This window comes from Gigantopelta aegis, chromosome 6, assembly GCF_016097555.1.
Source record: "Gigantopelta aegis isolate Gae_Host chromosome 6, Gae_host_genome, whole genome shotgun sequence".
Lineage (NCBI taxonomy): Eukaryota > Metazoa > Mollusca > Gastropoda > Neomphalida > Peltospiridae > Gigantopelta > Gigantopelta aegis.
This window is the reverse complement of record NC_054704.1, coordinates 1,533,256-1,554,319: the sequence shown is the minus strand read 5'-3', so window position 1 is coordinate 1,554,319 and position 21,064 is coordinate 1,533,256. Positions and strand designations below refer to the sequence as shown.

General features: G+C 34.1%; 1 protein-coding gene across 1 annotated transcript; it reads right to left on the bottom strand.

Annotated features, from left to right (window-relative positions):
* Positions 1-1,776: 1,776 nt before the first annotated feature.
* LOC121375656 (ATP synthase subunit delta, mitochondrial-like) lies at positions 1,777-19,949 on the bottom strand. Its single transcript, XM_041503215.1, has 4 exons — positions 19,765-19,949; positions 14,772-14,925; positions 2,929-3,017; positions 1,777-1,999 (listed from the first exon to the last, which is right to left on the bottom strand). The coding sequence occupies exons 1-4, from the start codon at positions 19,894-19,896 to the stop codon at positions 1,874-1,876; spliced, it is 501 nt and encodes a 166-aa protein (XP_041359149.1). The 5' UTR covers positions 19,897-19,949; the 3' UTR covers positions 1,777-1,873.
* Between the last annotated feature and the right edge of the window lie 1,115 nt (positions 19,950-21,064).

Sequence of the window (21,064 nt, the reverse complement as noted above, 5' to 3'; positions counted from 1 at the left end):
CAAAACAAACTTTACTTGATTCTATATTAACTGATATGGAAGATATGCTCCGGAAACGAAAAGTTTACGAACAGATGTACAAACAACGCCATACCAATACAATCGTCAGACTGGCATACAATGGAGAGACTTACAAGGATGATGTGATGTTGCTAGAGAGAGATGTGTGATTCACGCCCAGAACTGTGGTGTGTCTTATAAACGCCTCACATCTGTTGTTAATGAATGATGCATTAGCAGAGTGCTCAGTTGCTATATTCCTTTCTTTTGTGTTTACAAAATTCCGAAATTGTGTTTTGGCAACATGGTGGTGGACTGAAATCATCAAATATGTAAAATATGCCTTGGATTATATAAGTGAGACAAAAAAGGCACACGATATTTGTCAGGATGGGTACAGGGAGGCATCTGCCTCCCACTAGATGTGGCCGTGTACACATTTTAAGGCTAGCTCAGGTCGACCTTGAGATTATACAGATCAGTTGTTGATAGACTTTTCTGCATTCGAGTGCGATGGCGTGTATCCGATTCATCGCCAATCTTGCAATGATGCTACGATGACTAGCATCGGTCACCGATCACAAATATCCGTCACAAACGTGCAACATGTTGAATTTCTGCGACATGAGAAACCAGGTTCCCCACTGTCGGACACAGATCGGAGGCGACCTGTGCATCTGTAAATTTTATTTTTAACCAGTCGGCGTCCACCAGTATGTTCAATTTAAAAATAAACTATTAATGTCGTAAGTAATTTTTTCTACCAATGGCCAAGAATTTGTGTAGTCAAAACAATATATTATTCTTTAGTTTTTATACAAGACCTCTTAATGCACCAATATGGTCTTATCACCATGTGCATACTTTGAAGGTACACATCTCCCAAACTTCTAAAATGGTCTTATCACCAGGTGCATACTTTGAAGGTACACATCTCCCAAACTTCTAAAATGGTCTTATCACCAGGTGCATACTTTGAAGGTACACATCTCCGAAACTTCTAAAATGATCTCATCAAACACACATTTTCAGGATTAACTCGTTTTTATTACATACCTATTCAATCTTACTATAGTGATAAAGGCCTTTTGAAACCGTGTAATAAATTTATTCTGTATCGCACATATGTGCAATCTGGACCGGAACTTTTAAATGGGGAATTCCCTTCTTCTTTTTACTGCAGTTAGTGCCTTTTATTTACTTACATCATATATGATTTACAAATGACATATCGTATTTGAAACATTACACAAGGCTGCCGCAGAGTATGATTCTTAACATTAAATGAATCCATGAAAGGAGTTTTGATCATAGATTTAACAAAGTGTTGTTATGACGTTAAATTAAAAACCGTTTTTGTAAAACATAAATGAAGGTATGTAATAAATACAGAACTTCACATACGTTGTTTTCGCTTCCTATTTATTGCACTTGTTTATTTTGCGAAGAACATACCACTCGACCGCTACGCGGTCTCATGGTGTATATTCTTGTGCAATAAACAGGAAGCGAAAACAACATATGTGAAGTTTGTATATTTATGCCTATTTTGACATGCAATAAACATAAGTTAGTCAGTATGATGAACACTTGAAAAATCTGTTAATCCATTAAAGAATGACATTTCTGGCTAAATTCTAGTTTCAAGATTCCGTTTTACATTACCATCCACAGCAGAAAAGATCACTGTATCAGTGACACTATAATTATTTTTGTTGTTACTCTTTTAACTCTAAAACTGCCGACTGTTGTTAAACAAGTGAACAGACAAACAGACATGTCATACTATTTACTCTTCAATCAGTCATTCTGAATACACGCAGTGCTGGTCACAGCAAACCTAGATAAACTTGACACTACACACAGATAATGTTCAGTGTTCGAGGGCTTTCTGTATCTGCTCGTAGCATTCTAATGCAATCTCGGCTTCCGCCTTGCTCTTCTCGGAGGAGGCTGACGTCATCTCTTGTTGGGCCTTTGCGATTCCGTCTCGTATAGCCTGCAAAACACAAATAGTTGTTAAACACTCTGACATACAAGGATGGGTGCATCTTGTCCGTCTTTTTGGGACTAAACAGTTTTGAGTGTAGAACATGTAAACTGTTTCTAACAACTGGTCTGATTGGACAAGTCGACTTGAAAACTGTATTTTTTTTACAGATTTGACATATTTGACAGCCATTTTAATCAAGCAGACATTTTGCTGCTAAACAGAAGACAATGCTCAGTTAGTAAAACATTGATTGGGGAAGCACATTTCAAATAAGAGAAGTACAAATGGAGGCACCCCTATCCTATAGGTCCAGTTGGTATTAAGAATTAGTGTAGAGCTCAGGATGGACAAATGGTCTCACTAATTTTCTAATGTGACAATTAATAATTAATTGAAGTACTGTAAAATTCTCTAATCTACTTTTTATTGCACTAAACATTGTTAAACATACTTGCTTGGGAGTGAAACTCATCTCAATGGTCTGTGAAAGTTGGTGATATTTACATACACAAGCAAGGAGTGTTCCTTATTTAAAGATGGAACCTGTCTGTTCACAGTATGTGGCTACACAGTATGTGGCTACAGATAAAATAACTTGACAATAGAACTTTTTCAGCAAAAACATGGCTCACATTAACAATATCATATTTATCTATGTTTAGTGAATGCAGAGCTTTATAATTTAAGTGATGCAGGTAATTTGTATTGAAACAACCATCTTAAGATTGTGCAAATGTTTTTGCTGTTCTGTTGTCCACTCAGCTAGCTAATTTACATGCTTTAACAGATTATGCTAAATTAAATGGGTTTATTGGAACTTTCTTGATGCAAGTCAAGCGATTCATGTAAATGTTCAGCTCTGGTCTGATCATATCAGAAAGCGGCCAATAACAAACGGTTAGAGCGTATTATGACAAGCTTGCAAATAAACTTACATGTGCATCGAATCGGTCTAGAGGGTGGGCTTCTTCCGCTAACACCTGGACTGATGAATCGTCATTGATCGTCACAGAGCCACTGCTCACTGAAAACACACACCAGGTAATAGAGGTTTTATTAAAACACAAACATAAGCTAAATATGCATCTTCAGGCATATACAAGATTTGGTGCAATGGCTGGACAATGAATGATTTGATGGAGAATACTCTAGTGACCTCAAATGGATAACTCCAACTAATTTGTCACTTCCATCCAGCAGACTGCCAGTGGATGACAAAGGAAACCAATAAAAGGTAAAACAAATCTTATATACCGGTATGTAAATACATGATACTGACTTAAGTGGTGTGGAAAACCTATCACTCAGCACTGCAGAGGTAGTCTGGTGTCATTTAACAATATTCTGCAGTGTTCTCGCTGGGTTCAATTAAAGGAGGGCCGCTGCACGACACCCCACCCTTCCAAAAACAAAACCAAACCTGAAAAGCAAAAACCCCCACCCCAAAAACAAAGTAAAGCTTGGTTACCATATATTGTTCTGTGTTGGTCCACTTTCTGGATAGACATACTCCTTATTTTGCCCCTCAGTATTTGGTACAAAATATAAGCCGTATAATTTTTTATGTACCGTTAGTTGAAACGGAGAAATGTCGGTCTGTCATTCACGGGCATTATAAAGAATTACTGAATATACAATTGACAAAGTAAAAATCATCAGTTACAACCAGTTAAATCTGCAATTGAGGACAAAATATCAGACGATAGTGGACACAAAAGAGAGAATGACCGTTTTGATCACATGATAAATTTGGTGCCAAATAAGTTGTTTTTCAGTCAGAGATTGATTGCCAAATTGAAAAAAACACACCCAAAAAAAACAATTCTTTCATTTCTCAAATAAAATATAACTTTTATTGGGTGTATCAAACATACAAATGGATACAGGTATGGGACACTGTTAAAAATATACTGTTAAATTACGTTTCGGTAATTGTTGTAAGCTACTGAAGTTGTTTGTCAATTAGTTGCTTTTTCGTACACACCGCGGTTTGTTTCCTTTGAAGTCCAGTGTGCAGATTGATCGATTTTTTTTGTATGGAAAAAAGCGTGCATTTTGAAATAACGGCAAATGGGTGCTGTAAAATAAAGGTGGGTGACAGCAGGGTCCATACACTTCAAACATTTTAATTTTCCAGGACTTTTAAGCACTATTTTGTTTTATTTTCCAGGACTTTTTTACATTTTCCCAGAAGTCTGAATACATTACCTGGAAAGGAATTTTGCTTTACGACATCCCAGTAAAGTGTTTATTCAGTGGTTGTTATGTCTCAGCTACACCTAATCTAGATATGTCACATGGATGCTAAAGTTGTGAAAATACATTTAAAAAAATATTGTAGTGTGCCCATTTTCTTTACTATGTGTGCATGCATCTGTGTCTCAATGCTGGATTCTACAAAAAACAAACAAAAAAAACCCATTTCATAGCCATAATAGCCTACATATATCTAACCATATTGTGGATATTCTTTTACGGCATTCATTTATTTTGGTCAAGATGCATTTTATTTTTAAAATTCAATTATTTATTTAATTTAATAGAAATAGATCTTTTTGATTGCACGAAAGTCAAGGCGATAAACACTGTGCCCAAAACAAGGAAGCCCAATTGAGTAATTTATAAACAATGTTACATGCTAACCTCGAACTATTGTTACCTCTATACCACTGATAGAATACTAAACAAGGAAGCCCAATTGAGTAATTTACAAACAATGTTACATGCTAACCTCGAACTATTGTTACCTCTATACCACTGATAGAATACTAAACAAGGAAGCCCAATTGAGTAATTTACAAACAATGTTACATGCTAACCTCGAACTATTGTTACCTCTATACCACTGATAGAATACTAAACAAGGAAGCCCAATTGAGTAATTTACAAACAATGTTACATGCTAACCTCGAACTATTGTTACCTCTATACCACTGATAGAATACTAAACAAGGAAGCCCAATTGAGTAATTTACAAACAATGTTACATGCTAACCTCGAACTATTGTTACCTCTATACCACTGATAGAATACTAAACAAGGAAGCCCAATTGAGTAATTTACAAACAATGTTACATGCTAACCTCGAACTATTGTTACCTCTATACCACTGATAGAATACTAAACAAGGAAGCCCAATTGAGTAATTTATAAACAATGTTACATGCTAACCTCGAACTATAGTTACCTCTATACCACTGATAGAATACTAAACAAGGAAGCACAATTGAGTAATTTATAAACAATGTTACATGCTAACCTCGAACTATTGTTACCTCTATACCACTGATAGAATACTAAACAAGGAAGCACAATTGAGTAATTTATAAACAATGTTACATGCTAACCTCGAACTATTGTTACCTCTATACCACTGATAGAATACTAAACAAGGAAGCACAATTGAGTAATTTATAAACAATGTTACATGCTAACCTCGAACTATAGTTACCTCTATACCACTGATAGAATACTAAACAAGGAAGCCCAAATGAGTAATTTATAAACAATGTTACATGCTAACCTCGAACTATTGTTACCTCTATACCACTGATAGAATACTAAACAAGGAAGCCCAATTGAGTAATTTATAAACAATGTTACATGCTAACCTCGAACTATTGTTACCTCTATACCACTGATAGAATACTAAACAAGGAAGCCCAATTGAGTAATTTATAAACAATGTTACATGCTAACCTCGAACTATTGTTACCTCTATACCACTGATAGAATACTAAACAAGGAAGCCCAATTGAGTAATTTACAAACAATGTTACATGCTAACCTCGAACTATTGTTACCTCTATACCACTGATAGAATACTAAACAAGGAAGCCCAATTGAGTAATTTACAAACAATGTTACATGCTAACCTCGAACTATTGTTACCTCTATACCACTGATAGAATACTAAACAAGGAAGCCCAATTGAGTAATTTACAAACAATGTTACATGCTAACCTCGAACTATTGTTACCTCTATACCACTGATAGAATACTAAACAAGGAAGCCCAATTGAGTAATTTACAAACAATGTTACATGCTAACCTCGAACTATAGTTACCTCTATACCACTGATAGAATACTAAACAAGGAAGCCCAATTGAGTAATTTACAAACAATGTTACATGCTAACCTCGAACTATAGTTACCTCTATACCACTGATAGAATACTAAACAAGGAAGCCCAATTGAGTAATTTACAAACAATGTTACATGCTAACCTCGAACTATTGTTACCTCTATACCACTGATAGAATACTAAACAAGGAAGCCCAATTGAGTAATTTATAAACAATGTTACATGCTAACCTCGAACTATAGTTACCTCTATACCACTGATAGAATACTAAACAAGGAAGCCCAATTGAGTAATTTACAAACAATGTTACATGCTAACCTCGAACTATTGTTACCTCTATACCACTGATAGAATACTAAACAAGGAAGCCCAATTGAGTAATTTATAAACAATGTTACATGCTAACCTCGAACTATTGTTACCTCTATACCACTGATAGAATACTAAACAAGGAAGCCCAATTGAGTAATTTATAAACAATGTTACATGCTAACCTCGAAATATTGTTACCTCTATACCACTGATAGAATACTAAACAAGGAAGCCCAATTGAGTAATTTATAAACAATGTTACATGCTAACCTCGAACTATTGTTACCTCTATACCACTGATAGAATACTAAACAAGGAAGCCCAATTGAGTAATTTACAAACAATGTTACATGCTAACCTCGAACTATTGTTACCTCTATACCACTGATAGAATACTAAACAAGGAAGCCCAATTGAGTAATTTACAAACAATGTTACATGCTAACCTCGAACTATTGTTACCTCTATACCACTGATAGAATACTAAACAAGGAAGCCCAATTGAGTAATTTACAAACAATGTTACATGCTAACCTCGAACTATAGTTACCTCTATACCACTGATAGAATACTAAACAAGGAAGCCCAATTGAGTAATTTACAAACAATGTTACATGCTAACCTCGAACTATAGTTACCTCTATACCACTGATAGAATACTAAACAAGGAAGCCCAATTGAGTAATTTACAAACAATGTTACATGCTAACCTCGAACTATAGTTACCTCTATACCACTGATAGAATACTAAACAAGGAAGCCCAATTGAGTAATTTACAAACAATGTTACATGCTAACCTCGAACTATTGTTACCTCTATACCACTGATAGAATACTAAACAAGGAAGCCCAATTGAGTAATTTATAAACAATGTTACATGCTAACCTCGAACTATTGTTACCTCTATACCACTGATAGAATACTAAACAAGGAAGCCCAATTGAGTAATTTACAAACAATGTTACATGCTAACCTCGAACTATTGTTACCTCTATACCACTGATAGAATACTAAACAAGGAAGCCCAATTGAGTAATTTACAAACAATGTTACATGCTAACCTCGAACTATAGTTACCTCTATACCACTGATAGAATACTATCGTTACCTCTATACCACTGATAGAATACTAAACAAGGAAGCCCAATTGAGTAATTTACAAACAATGTTACATGCTAACCTCGAACTATTGTTACCTCTATACCACTGATAGAATACTAAACAAGGAAGCCCAATTGAGTAATTTACAAACAATGTTACATGCTAACCTCGAACTATTGTTACCTCTATACCACTGATAGAATACTAAACAAGGAAGCCCAATTGAGTAATTTACAAACAATGTTACATGCTAACCTCGAACTATTGTTACCTCTATACCACTGATAGAATACTAAACAAGGAAGCCCAATTGAGTAATTTATAAACAATGTTACATGCTAACCTCGAACTATTGTTACCTCTATACCACTGATAGAATACTAAACAAGGAAGCCCAATTGAGTAATTTACAAACAATGTTACATGCTAACCTCGAACTATTGTTACCTCTATACCACTGATAGAATACTAAACAAGGAAGCCCAATTGAGTAATTTATAAACAATGTTACATGCTAACCTCGAACTATTGTTACCTCTATACCACTGATAGAATACTAAACAAGGAAGCCCAATTGAGTAATTTACAAACAATGTTACATGCTAACCTCGAACTATTGTTACCTCTATACCACTGATAGAATACTAAACAAGGAAGCCCAATTGAGTAATTTACAAACAATGTTACATGCTAACCTCGAACTATTGTTACCTCTATACCACTGATAGAATACTAAACAAGGAAGCCCAATTGAGTAATTTACAAACAATGTTACATGCTAACCTCGAACTATTGTTACCTCTATACCACTGATAGAATACTAAACAAGGAAGCCCAATTGAGTAATTTACAAACAATGTTACATGCTAACCTCGAACTATTGTTACCTCTATACCACTGATAGAATACTAAACAAGGAAGCCCAATTGAGTAATTTATAAACAATGTTACATGCTAACCTCGAACTATCGTTACCTCTATACCACTGATAGAATACTAAACAAGGAAGCCCAATTGAGTAATTTACAAACAATGTTACATGCTAACCTCGAACTATCGTTACCTCTATACCACTGATAGAATACTAAACAAGGAAGCCCAATTGAGTAATTTACAAACAATGTTACATGCTAACCTCGAACTATCGTTACCTCTATACCACTGATAGAATACTAAACAAGGAAGCCCAATTGAGTAATTTATAAACAATGTTACATGCTAACCTCGAACTATCGTTACCTCTATACCACTGATAGAATACTAAACAAGGAAGCCCAATTGAGTAATTTATAAACAATGTTACATGCTAACCTCGAACTATCGTTACCTCTATACCACTGATAGAATACTAAACAAGGAAGCCCAATTGAGTAATTTATAAACAATGTTACATGCTAACCTCGAACTATTGTTACCTCTATACCACTGATAGAATACTAAACAAGGAAGCCCAATTGAGTAATTTATAAACAATGTTACATGCTAACCTCGAACTATTGTTACCTCTATACCACTGATAGAATACTAAACAAGGAAGCCCAATTGAGTAATTTATAAACAATGTTACATGCTAACCTCGAACTATCGTTACCTCTATACCACTGATAGAATACTAAACAAGGAAGCCCAATTGAGTAATTTATAAACAATGTTACATGCTAACCTCGAACTATTGTTACCTCTATACCACTGATAGAATACTAAACAAGGAAGCCCAATTGAGTAATTTATAAACAATGTTACATGCTAACCTCGAACTATTGTTACCTCTATACCACTGATAGAATACTAAACAAGGAAGCCCAATTGAGTAATTTATAAACAATGTTACATGCTAACCTCGAACTATTGTTACCTCTATACCACTGATAGAATACTAAACAAGGAAGCCCAATTGAGTAATTTATAAACAATGTTACATGCTAACCTCGAACTATCGTTACCTCTATACCACTGATAGAATACTAAACAAGGAAGCCCAATTGAGTAATTTATAAACAATGTTACATGCTAACCTCGAACTATCGTTACCTCTATACCACTGATAGAATACTAAACAAGGAAGCCCAATTGAGTAATTTACAAACAATGTTACATGCTAACCTCGAACTATAGTTACCTCTATACCACTGATAGAATACTAAACAAGGAAGCCCAATTGAGTAATTTATAAACAATGTTACATGCTAACCTCGAACTATAGTTACCTCTATACCACTGATAGAATACTAAACAAGGAAGCCCAATTGAGTAATTTATAAACAATGTTACATGCTAACCTCGAACTATTGTTACCTCTATACCACTGATAGAATACTAAACAAGGAAGCCCAATTGAGTAATTTATAAACAATGTTACATGCTAACCTCGAACTATTGTTACCTCTATACCACTGATAGAATACTAAACAAGGAAGCCCAATTGAGTAATTTATAAACAATGTTACATGCTAACCTCGAACTATTGTTACCTCTATACCACTGATAGAATACTAAACAAGGAAGCCCAATTGAGTAATTTATAAACAATGTTACATGCTAACCTCGAACTATCGTTACCTCTATACCACTGATAGAATACTAAACAAGGAAGCCCAATTGAGTAATTTATAAACAATGTTACATGCTAACCTCGAACTATCGTTACCTCTATACCACTGATAGAATACTAAACAAGGAAGCCCAATTGAGTAATTTATAAACAATGTTACATGCTAACCTCGAACTATCGTTACCTCTATACCACTGATAGAATACTAAACAAGGAAGCCCAATTGAGTAATTTACAAACAATGTTACATGCTAACCTCGAACTATAGTTACCTCTATACCACTGATAGAATACTAAACAAGGAAGCCCAATTGAGTAATTTATAAACAATGTTACATGCTAACCTCGAACTATAGTTACCTCTATACCACTGATAGAATACTAAACAAGGAAGCCCAATTGAGTAATTTATAAACAATGTTACATGCTAACCTCGAACTATTGTTACCACCACTGATAGAATACTAAACAAGGAAGCCCAATTGAGTAATTTATAAACAATGTTACATGCTAACCTCGAACTATAGTTACCTCTATACCACTGATAGAATACTAAACAAGGAAGCCCAATTGAGTAATTTATAAACAATGTTACATGCTAACCTCGAACTATCGTTACCTCTATACCACTGATAGAATACTAAACAAGGAAGCCCAATTGAGTAATTTATAAACAATGTTACATGCTAACCTCGAACTATCGTTACCTCTATACCACTGATAGAATACTAAACAAGGAAGCCCAATTGAGTAATTTATAAACAATGTTACATGCTAACCTCGAACTATCGTTACCTCTATACCACTGATAGAATACTAAACAAGGAAGCCCAATTGAGTAATTTATAAACAATGTTACATGCTAACCTCGAACTATCGTTACCTCTATACCACTGATAGAATACTAAACAAGGAAGCCCAATTGAGTAATTTATAAACAATGTTACATGCTAACCTCGAACTATTGTTACCTCTATACCACTGATAGAATACTAAACAAGGAAGCCCAATTGAGTAATTTATAAACAATGTTACATGCTAACCTCGAACTATCGTTACCTCTATACCACTGATAGAATACTAAACAAGGAAGCCCAATTGAGTAATTTATAAACAATGTTACATGCTAACCTCGAACTATCGTTACCTCTATACCACTGATAGAATACTAAACAAGGAAGCCCAATTGAGTAATTTATAAACAATGTTACATGCTAACCTCGAACTATCGTTACCTCTATACCACTGATAGAATACTAAACAAGGAAGCCCAATTGAGTAATTTATAAACAATGTTACATGCTAACCTCGAACTATTGTTACCTCTATACCACTGATAGAATACTAAACAAGGAAGCCCAATTGAGTAATTTATAAACAATGTTACATGCTAACCTCGAACTATAGTTACCTCTATACCACTGATAGAATACTAAACAAGGAAGCCCAATTGAGTAATTTATAAACAATGTTACATGCTAACCTCGAACTATTGTTACCTCTATACCACTGATAGAATACTAAACAAGGAAGCCCAATTGAGTAATTTATAAACAATGTTACATGCTAACCTCGAACTATAGTTACCTCTATACCACTGATAGAATACTAAACAAGGAAGCCCAATTGAGTAATTTATAAACAATGTTACATGCTAACCTCGAACTATTGTTACCTCTATACCACTGATAGAATACTAAACAAGGAAGCCCAATTGAGTAATTTATAAACAATGTTACATGCTAACCTCGAACTATCGTTACCTCTATACCACTGATAGAATACAAGGAAGCCCAATTGAGTAATTTATAAACAATGTTACATGCTAACCTCGAAATATTGTTACCTCTATACCACTGAAATGTTAAGCTTAATTTGACTGATATAACTTGAAATGCATTTCAGTAACATCTTTACCAGCTGTTAATGACATTACTATACTAACAAAAAGTAAAGTTTGTTTTATTTAACGACGCCGCTAGAGCACATTGATTTTTTATCTTATCATCGGCTATCTGACACTGTTTTTAGAGGAAACCCGCTGTCGCCACATAGGCTACTCTTCTTTACGACAGGCAGCAAGGGATCTTTTATTTGCGCTTCCCACAGGCAGGATAGCACAAACCATGGCCTTTGTTGAACCAGTTATGGATCACTGGTCGGTGCAAGTGGTTTACACCTACCCATTGAGCCTTGCGGAGCACTCACTCGGGGTTTGGAGTCGGTATCTCGATTAAAAATCCCATGCCTCGACTGGGATCCGAACCCAGTACCTACCAGCCTGTAGACCGATGGCCTGCCACGACGCCACCGAGGCCGGTACTATACTATACTAACAAGTGCTCAGAACAGACAAATAAAAACCCAGTTGTGCCCAAATTAATGAGATCTAAAACCTTGATAGAATAATAATCAATCAAAATATTTTTTTTTTTAAAGACTTACAAATAAACAATAAATAAATAAATAATGTACTGGGGTGTCGTTATATACAAATAAATTAATTTTGTTTAATTTATATTATCCAGATTTAAAAATAAATAAAAAACCCACTCTTCTATTCAAAACTATGAAGAAAAAAAAAGAGTAATGTTTAAATACTGGTATAATCCAGATTTAATAATAAAAAAATAATAATAATAATTTAAAAAAAATAAAACATTTTAAAAGTAAGTCATAAAACCTCTAAACATTAATTAATACATTTACGGTATTACATTTATATGTCAGTGCTCATCTAGTACAAGCACATATACTTTAAATCATCACTTATTTGTGTTTTTTGAAAAGTACCAAATGACAAACTTACATAATTAATATAAACATGTTTTATTTTCATTAATAATTATTTTAAACTCATTAGTGACATCATGTTTCAAATACAAAATTTACCGGAATTATACCTGTTTCTTTTGAGTAACTAAATGTCAAACACATTGTTTATTGTTAGCACAAAAATAATCTCTTGAAGTGGACTCTTTGTTACCACCAATTTATATCACAATCAATCAAAACTAACCCATAATAATTATGATTGTTCGTTTATTTAGCTAATTGATATTTTTGTTGACTTGCCTTGACATGTGGATACCTTGCCTTGACATGTCACTGTGGATATTGTTGTGATGTGTATTGAGTGTTCGAAGACTTCAATGGAGATCAAAAGAATATGTGAACTACAAGTTTTCAATGTTTGCCGAGTATCACTGCACAGAAGTATAACAGACATACACCTTAGAAGCATTTATTTTGTTGGAAGGTGCTGGTTACAGCTATCTACTGAATTATTTATCTTTGACAGTAGTTTTGCACTCACAAATGTCAGAAACAAACTACATAATTTATTCAACCAATCACAAGTTATGTTCATTTATGTCCACGACTTCTCACTGTGTATATATTGTAACAGCTGACCAATGGCAGTCGACCTCTTATAATTACCGTTGCGTGGAGGATATAGTTTGGATCCATACGTCAAACGTGATAATTATTATTAAATGAAAAAAATATATATATAAAATAATAAAATTCCAGGACAATCCAAGAGGTTAATTTATTTTTCCAGGAGTTTTAAGCAGTTTCCAAGATGAAAATAACATTTAAGCACTTTCCAGGATTTTCCACAATGCGTACAAACACTGGACAGAACGTTAAAAGAGGGCGGCAAAATGCAATAGTGGGGCTTCTCACCCTGCATAAATGGAGCAGCAAGAACACTGTTCCTTTCCTCATGTGTAACACTATTCCAAATAAAAGTAGTAATTCTCAATGAAAAAAATTAAACAAGTCATCAGTATGCCCCCTCTGTGCATGCTGTAACCTCACCGTGGTGCAGGGGTGTAACATTCTCTTTGAGAATGGCCAATACAGCACAAATAAATTTTGAGTAAAAGTCAGTATTTATCTGTGATATTTGTGTTTTTGCACGGTTCTTTACACTGTGTTTTTGTTTAAATCTTGAATTTTTATACTGATGTTGATCATCACTTTATTTGTTTTCATTACCATAGTTTGACACCCAATAGCCGATGTATTTTTCGTGCTGCGGTGTCATTAACATTCGTTCATTCAATATGCCCATTCCCCAATAATGAAATTCAGCCAGTGCATCACGACTGGCATATCAAAGGCTGTGGCATGTACTACCCTGTCTGTGGGATGGTGCATATAAAAGATCCCATGCTGCTAATCGAAAAGAGTAGCCCATGAAGTGGCGACATCGGGTTTCCTCCCTCAATATCTGTGTGGTCCTTAACCATATGTCTGACGCCATATAACCGTAAATAAAATGTGTCGAGTGTGTTGTTAAATAAAACATTTCCTTCCTTCCAATAATGAGATGAACACTTGTCTGGCTGGTGTAGCATACATACTTTCTTAAAGAACACACAGAGCTTAATACAGAAAAACTCAATTATGGTCACCACCATCAAGAAAATGGTGGATATGTTTCCACGGTAACAGAAAAAGTATTGAAAATTAAAGGTTCCTCATTATAAAAGGCACTACAAGTACCAGACCACTAGATAAATGTGTACAACACTCTGTGGTGTTCTCTTGAACTGTTTTGGAGTGGTGCTCCAAAAACATTTATCGGACGCACAAAACCTGTTTTGATATCCCCTGCAAATTCTGTCTTTCATGTATATAATAAACTATAATGAATTTATCAAGAAACACAGAGCAAATTAAACACTCTGGATAAAGATTTCAATAAAAGTAGAATACCAAAATATTTCTTGGGGGTTCCATCTTCTTCATAGACTGTGACAACACCTGGTTTAAGTACAGCCAGGCTGGGGACGTGTTCTGGCAGAATACCAAAACTACCGCTAAACGAAGGCACATCAACTTGTTTCACTTTAGCATTAGTGTAGTAAACCTGAATAATAAAAAAATATAGGATATCAGGACACAAAAGTAGGTTTCTAGATTATGTTAGCCCAACTCCCATGGATAATGCTATTTGACATGAGTTTGACCCGTACCCCCTTTCAATTTTCGGAACAAGTGTGACGTCACACGGCCTAGTTACCGATCATCCAAGTGGTTGGGTGTGAAGCAAAGCCTTAGTGATTACTGTTTTACATAGAATAAAGTTTTCATATTAACCTTTTACATGCCTTGCATATTGTCATTTATTTTCTGTAGCTAACACATAGTTGCAGCATGTCTTATGAGTATTATAGCAGCTTGGGTTGCCATATAACAGAAGCGAACAACGGGAAGCTGAATTAGTACAATCTATATTTATTACCGACGTGTTTCCGTATAGCTAGTATGTCGAGGGGACCCGACTAGAGGCAGGTTGGGCAGAATACAATTTTTGTTGATGCAATTTTCAGGTAATATTAATTATAAATTTTAACAACTTTGAAATAATAAGATAATTATTAATATTATAATAATTATGATGTGGGCTACAAAATATATAATTTGGATGTATAATAATAAAATTTGTATGCATGATTCAAGATAATTATTTTCATGATATAATTAAACAATTGCAAAGTTGTTACTTTACAACTTTAAATTACAGTATTATTATTGTCATTCTTATTATATAGATGTAATGGCAACAGTGAAAATGTTCCACTGAATACATTCTTTTATTCTTATAAAAAACCCACCCCAGTTTCTTGAAATAATGAAATGATTTTGTTTTTACAGATTGTGAAATTATCTCATGTTGGCCTTCCTTACCGGTTGAATGCAGGTGAAAAGAAAATAGCAATAATAAAATATAGCCAACCTCAGACCTTGTCATCTAAGGGGACTTATATCTCTCTCTAGCTACCCATCACTCCCCTGAGATTAGTTCAAGGAGAATAATATATAGCTCCCTTTGGCATGTGAATATTAATAATATTTTAAATTGCCCCCCTATAATCTAAGTATGGGGAGCAATTAATAACTCCCCTTAGTTATTTTCATGGCACGGTCTACAACCTACTAAAATATAGTGTTACTTCATCAAACATAAATACAAATGTTTTAATAATAGGGTTTAACATGGTATATTTATTAATAAAACACAAAAACTTACCTGAGTAAATAATGGATAATATATATATATATATATATATACTGTATATATATATACATCGTTAAAAGTGTATATTTGAACGATGTATCTGGCTCCCACACGGTTGAGCACTCTATAAAATAGCGTCTTTCAACTCGAAAACGACTACTATATATATATACATATATATATATATATATATACACACACACACACATACTCTGGTAATAACCTCTATATATCAAACACAATTTTAAAGAAATAATTTCCTTTTACATGATCCATGTTTGGTTTTTTTGTTTTAAATACATACAGTGATACACATGTACATACTGTACACTTGTTTTCTTTTATCTATCTATCTATCATCTATATACATTTAGTTTTGGGAGGGGTGGGGGAGAAGCCATATATATATATATACGTATGTGTATATATATATATATATATATATATATATATATATATATATATATATATATATATATATATATATATATATATATATATATATATACATGTGTGTCTATCCATCTATCTATATACATTTAGTTTTGGGAGGGGTTGGGGAGAAGCCATATATATATATACATGTGTGTATATATATATACATGTGTGTATATATATATACATGTGTATATATAGAGAGGTTATTACCAGTGTTTTTCGGTATCGTCAATATCATATATTACCGTAGGAATAAAAATTGTATTATGCGAGCCTCTGGGTAATAATCTCTTTATCATATAAGCTCAAGCTTAATACAACGTGTTTTTGTAAACTGTACACGCAACTTTAATTCCAGTCCGCCAGAGGCTTGCACAATACAATTTTTATTCCTAATATATGATATTGACGATACCGAAAAATACTGGTAATAACCTCTATATATCAAACACAATTTTAAAGAAATAATTTCCTTTTACATGATCCATGTAAAAGAGTTTTGTTTTTTTGTTTTCAATACATACAGTGATACACATGTACATACTGTACACTTGTTTTCTTTTATTATCTATCTATCTATCTATCTATCTATCATCTATATACATTTAGTTTTGGGAGGGGTTGGGGAGAAGCCATATATATATATACATGTGTGTATATATATATATATACATGTGTATATATAGAGAGGTTATTACCAGTGTTTTTCGGTATCGTCAATATCATACATTATCGTAGGAATAAAAATTGTATTATGCGAGCCTCTGGGTAATAATCTCTTTATCATATAAGCTCAAGCTTAATACAACATGTTTTTGTAAACTGTACACGCAACTTTAATTCCAGTCCGCCATTACTAGATATTCAAATGACGTAAGAATATGTGGCGCGGTGTATTTTTGAATGGAAATGATGTCAAACTCAAATGACGTCATTTTGGATGTCCTTACATCATTGTTTTCTGAAAGCTGGACAGCTTTCAGTGTCAAATTGCCATTGAAATGTTTTTATTTGATGACTATGAATTCATACATCAATCATGGAGTGTCACCCAAGTACGTTTGCTTAAATATCAATAAACCTAGTGCCTAGACCTCGACTAATTTACATCTAATTTGCAAAGTTATCAAATTTTCAAAGTATGTGATCTGAAAAATATCACATACTTTGATTTTGATTGCACTGAAAATGTAAGATATTATATGATAAATATATATATTCTGACACAAAGGCACATACATTTTCCCTCTGAACCAAGTAAATACTAAACACAGTCCATTATTTTAGTTTCAGAGATACAAGTATACCTTTTTTTGTTTAATACATTACACATTTGAGCTATTACATGTCCGTAGGAACAATATCGGGAGTGAGTGAGGGGCAAAATCTCTAATAGTAGGGATAGTCTTGGGAGGGGTGGGGGAGAAGCCATATATATATATATATATATATAGAGAGAGAGAGAGAGAGAGAGAGAGAGAGAGAGAGAGAGAGAGAGAGAGAGAGAGAGAGAGAGAGAGAGAGAGAGAGAGAGAGAGAGAGAGAGAGAGAGAGAGAGAGAGGGAGAGGGAGAGAGGAAAACAACCTATATTTTCATACTGCAGGCCTGCTACACACACATTTGCAAAAAAAATTAAAAATAATAATAATTAAAGTTTAAGCAAGAACTTATATTATAATTATTATATATGTAATTTAATAAAAAATAAAAAATAAGATGTAGCCGAAGTATGGCAAAATAAATACAAGTATAGAGAATGTCCAAGTTACTATAAAATTAGATTAAAAATGAAAAATGAAGACCACACAAATCTGATGATAAAACGAGTATACTCTTTATTCAAGAACTGGATGCCGATGGAATTGTGTATTTTATTTATAGTATAATGTGGAAATTTTATCATTGCACATGCTTTAACCATTTTGGTTGCTATTAACGTCAGTTAGTGTAGACAAGCAACAACATTAAACTCAACACAGTCACAATCTTTGTGGGAAGCCATGACATTCCATCAGGTTTGTCATGTTTTAGTGCGTCCACTCAGAAGTGGCGTCTGGTCTCATCTTTTCGAAATCTATAAAACAATTTTTTTTTTTAACATCATATTATGATCTATGCAGCCAACTGCAAAACATTTTATAGGCATCTTGGCCGTTAACTGCTGTAAATGATCGACGAAAGTTGCTTCATTTCACTATCAAACCATAGGTAACCACGGAAAAGCTTCACCGCGTCACGTGACAAACAATGGCGGCCAGGGTCTAAGTACCCGTATGTTGAATAATGTCCGGTTCCGAGAATGGTTAGGGTCAGTTTTAAGGTTAGGCTTTGTCTTCAGCCAAGAGAATGAAAGTTATAGATTTGCGTCCGAACAATTTTAAAAACACATGAGGCTTTTTTTAATTTTTCATTATTTTTATTTATCTATTATTTCCATAGTAGATTCCAGTCCAAATAAGGTCTTTGACATGTTTGTAGGTGGAATATAAACTATTGAATTTTTTTTATTTCATTTTAGTTGAGCTCTAACTAGCTAGCTAGGGCCTACATTGTATATGATTCAGTGTCTCCTTTGGATTGGTGGATCAAGGCAGTCCTCGCACTGAGGATAGGTACATCCGCTTCATTTTCGACACCATGGAGGTATTCTCCACACTGTATACAGCAGGGCTCATATCCACAAGCACAGTACAGCTTCTCTGTGTGGTCAAGGCAGTCATGATCCTTTACGATCATTAAGTGCCTTTTTTGTGCAAATAATGAAAATTGTTGTAAATAATGAAAATTTTCAGTGGTACCTTTCACAGCATGCGGGTGGTGGACGCAAATCTATAACTTTCATTCTCATGGCCTTAGAGACTTTGATATAGAGGAGTACGGGTTGAACTCTTTCCTGATATTTAATGTTGGGCTAGTAAATAACTTCTATTACCATGCCCAACAGCTAGTGAAACAAAGTTGTTACATTTTTAAAATTAATGATATCGTCAAAATTATTTACAAACAGTAAAGTTAAAATTGGGGGCTAGTTCACCAAACATTTGGGCAAGTTGACCAAACAGTGGGGCAAGTTGACCAAACAGTGGGGCAAGTTGGTAACTTTTTAGGGGCAGGTTGACTAAACCGTTCGGACACCAACCGTTGAGGCGAGCTAGTTTTAGGGAGAATTAACCAGCATTCACGAAAACAGGTTAACGACGTATTCTGATAAAGTGACAATACATTTGTGACACAATTTAAATGCTTACATCCGATGGCGTAGCAAACGTAAAGGCCATGTCAGCATAATTTCTGTGTGAGATGCTCTGTGCTTGGGTCAAACGAATGCATTGTTTCAGCATTCCACAACCTCTAGAAACCTGTCGACTAAGTAATAACATGTTGAAAACCTAAAATGTCGACCTTCACGGGAAAGGGAAATAACTAGGGAGGTCATTTAGATAACTAGTCTCACGCCATAGTTAAAATTATGGCTTACTGCCCTTGGTATCTAGCTTGCTGTATTTTGTAAAATTGGTGCTGTCGTGGTTAAGCCATCGAACATTAGGCTGACAGGTAGCTCCCACTCATAGCGAGTTTTAACGACTCAATGGATATGTGTAAGACTACTACACTCTCTTTTCTCTCACTAACTACCACTAAACTGTGTCTAAAGTCCGAACCAAAATGTTAACAACTATGAAAAATTGCTCTCCTACCTTTATTTTTTGTTAGATTTTACCCACATTTTGCCAAGACAGAAATCTTGAAAAAAACCCATTACAATGACACAGATTCCACATACTAGATGATAACCATGTCACCTATATCGACTTCGCTGAGATCGCATAGGGCAAAAAGCATGCAATTTTGTGCCGGCTGCCATTTTGACTTTTTTATGGAATATTCTCCAAGAGGGGTGAAAGGATATGACTTAATCTAACAATGTCATAACATATTATAATATAAAAGCAAACGTTATGTTAAAATATTAATTTTGTTATTATTATTAAAAAAAATTAATGATACCACTAGAGATAATTAATTTTATATTAATTATGTCACATACTTTGGAGGCTTTCACCCCTCTTTAAGAGTATTCCATTAAAAAACAAAATGGCAGACGGCAGGAAACTGCATGTATTTTGCCCTATCATCCTATGTTATATCAGCGAAGTCGATACTGGCGACATCGTTACAGTCTCATATATGGAATCTGTGTCACTGTAATGGTTTTTTCATAACTTGTGTCTGGACAAAATTTGGGGGAAATGTAACAGTAATTAAAGGTAGAAGAGTAATTTATTGTAGTTGTTAACAATTTGGTTCGGGTCGGAGAAACAAAGTTTGTATTATATTTGTAGGAATAAAGTATATTATAAAAATAAATGGTTAAAGTACTTGGAATAATTAAATTAAATTACTGCCTCACTGATAGCTTGAACAGGAACTTTACGTTTAGAAATACAGCCGTCAATAAATGTTAATTCATGGTAAAGAATTTCAATGTCACCATTATTGTATGACATATTAAATATAAATTGTAAATTGCTGTTTAGAGTAGAAAAG

Excerpts from the sequence above, each read along its gene's own strand:
- LOC121375656 (XM_041503215.1), bottom strand. The coding sequence starts at position 19,896 with ATGTTATTACTTAGTCGACAGGTTTCTAGAGGTTGTGGAATGCTGAAA. Across the intron at positions 3,018-14,771 it reads AACCCCCAAGAAATATTTTG|TGAGCAGTGGCTCTGTGACG; the intron begins GTATTCTACTTT and ends GTGTGTTTTCAG. Across the intron at positions 2,000-2,928 it reads TAGACCGATTCGATGCACAT|GCTATACGAGACGGAATCGC; the intron begins GTAAGTTTATTT and ends TGTGTTTTGCAG.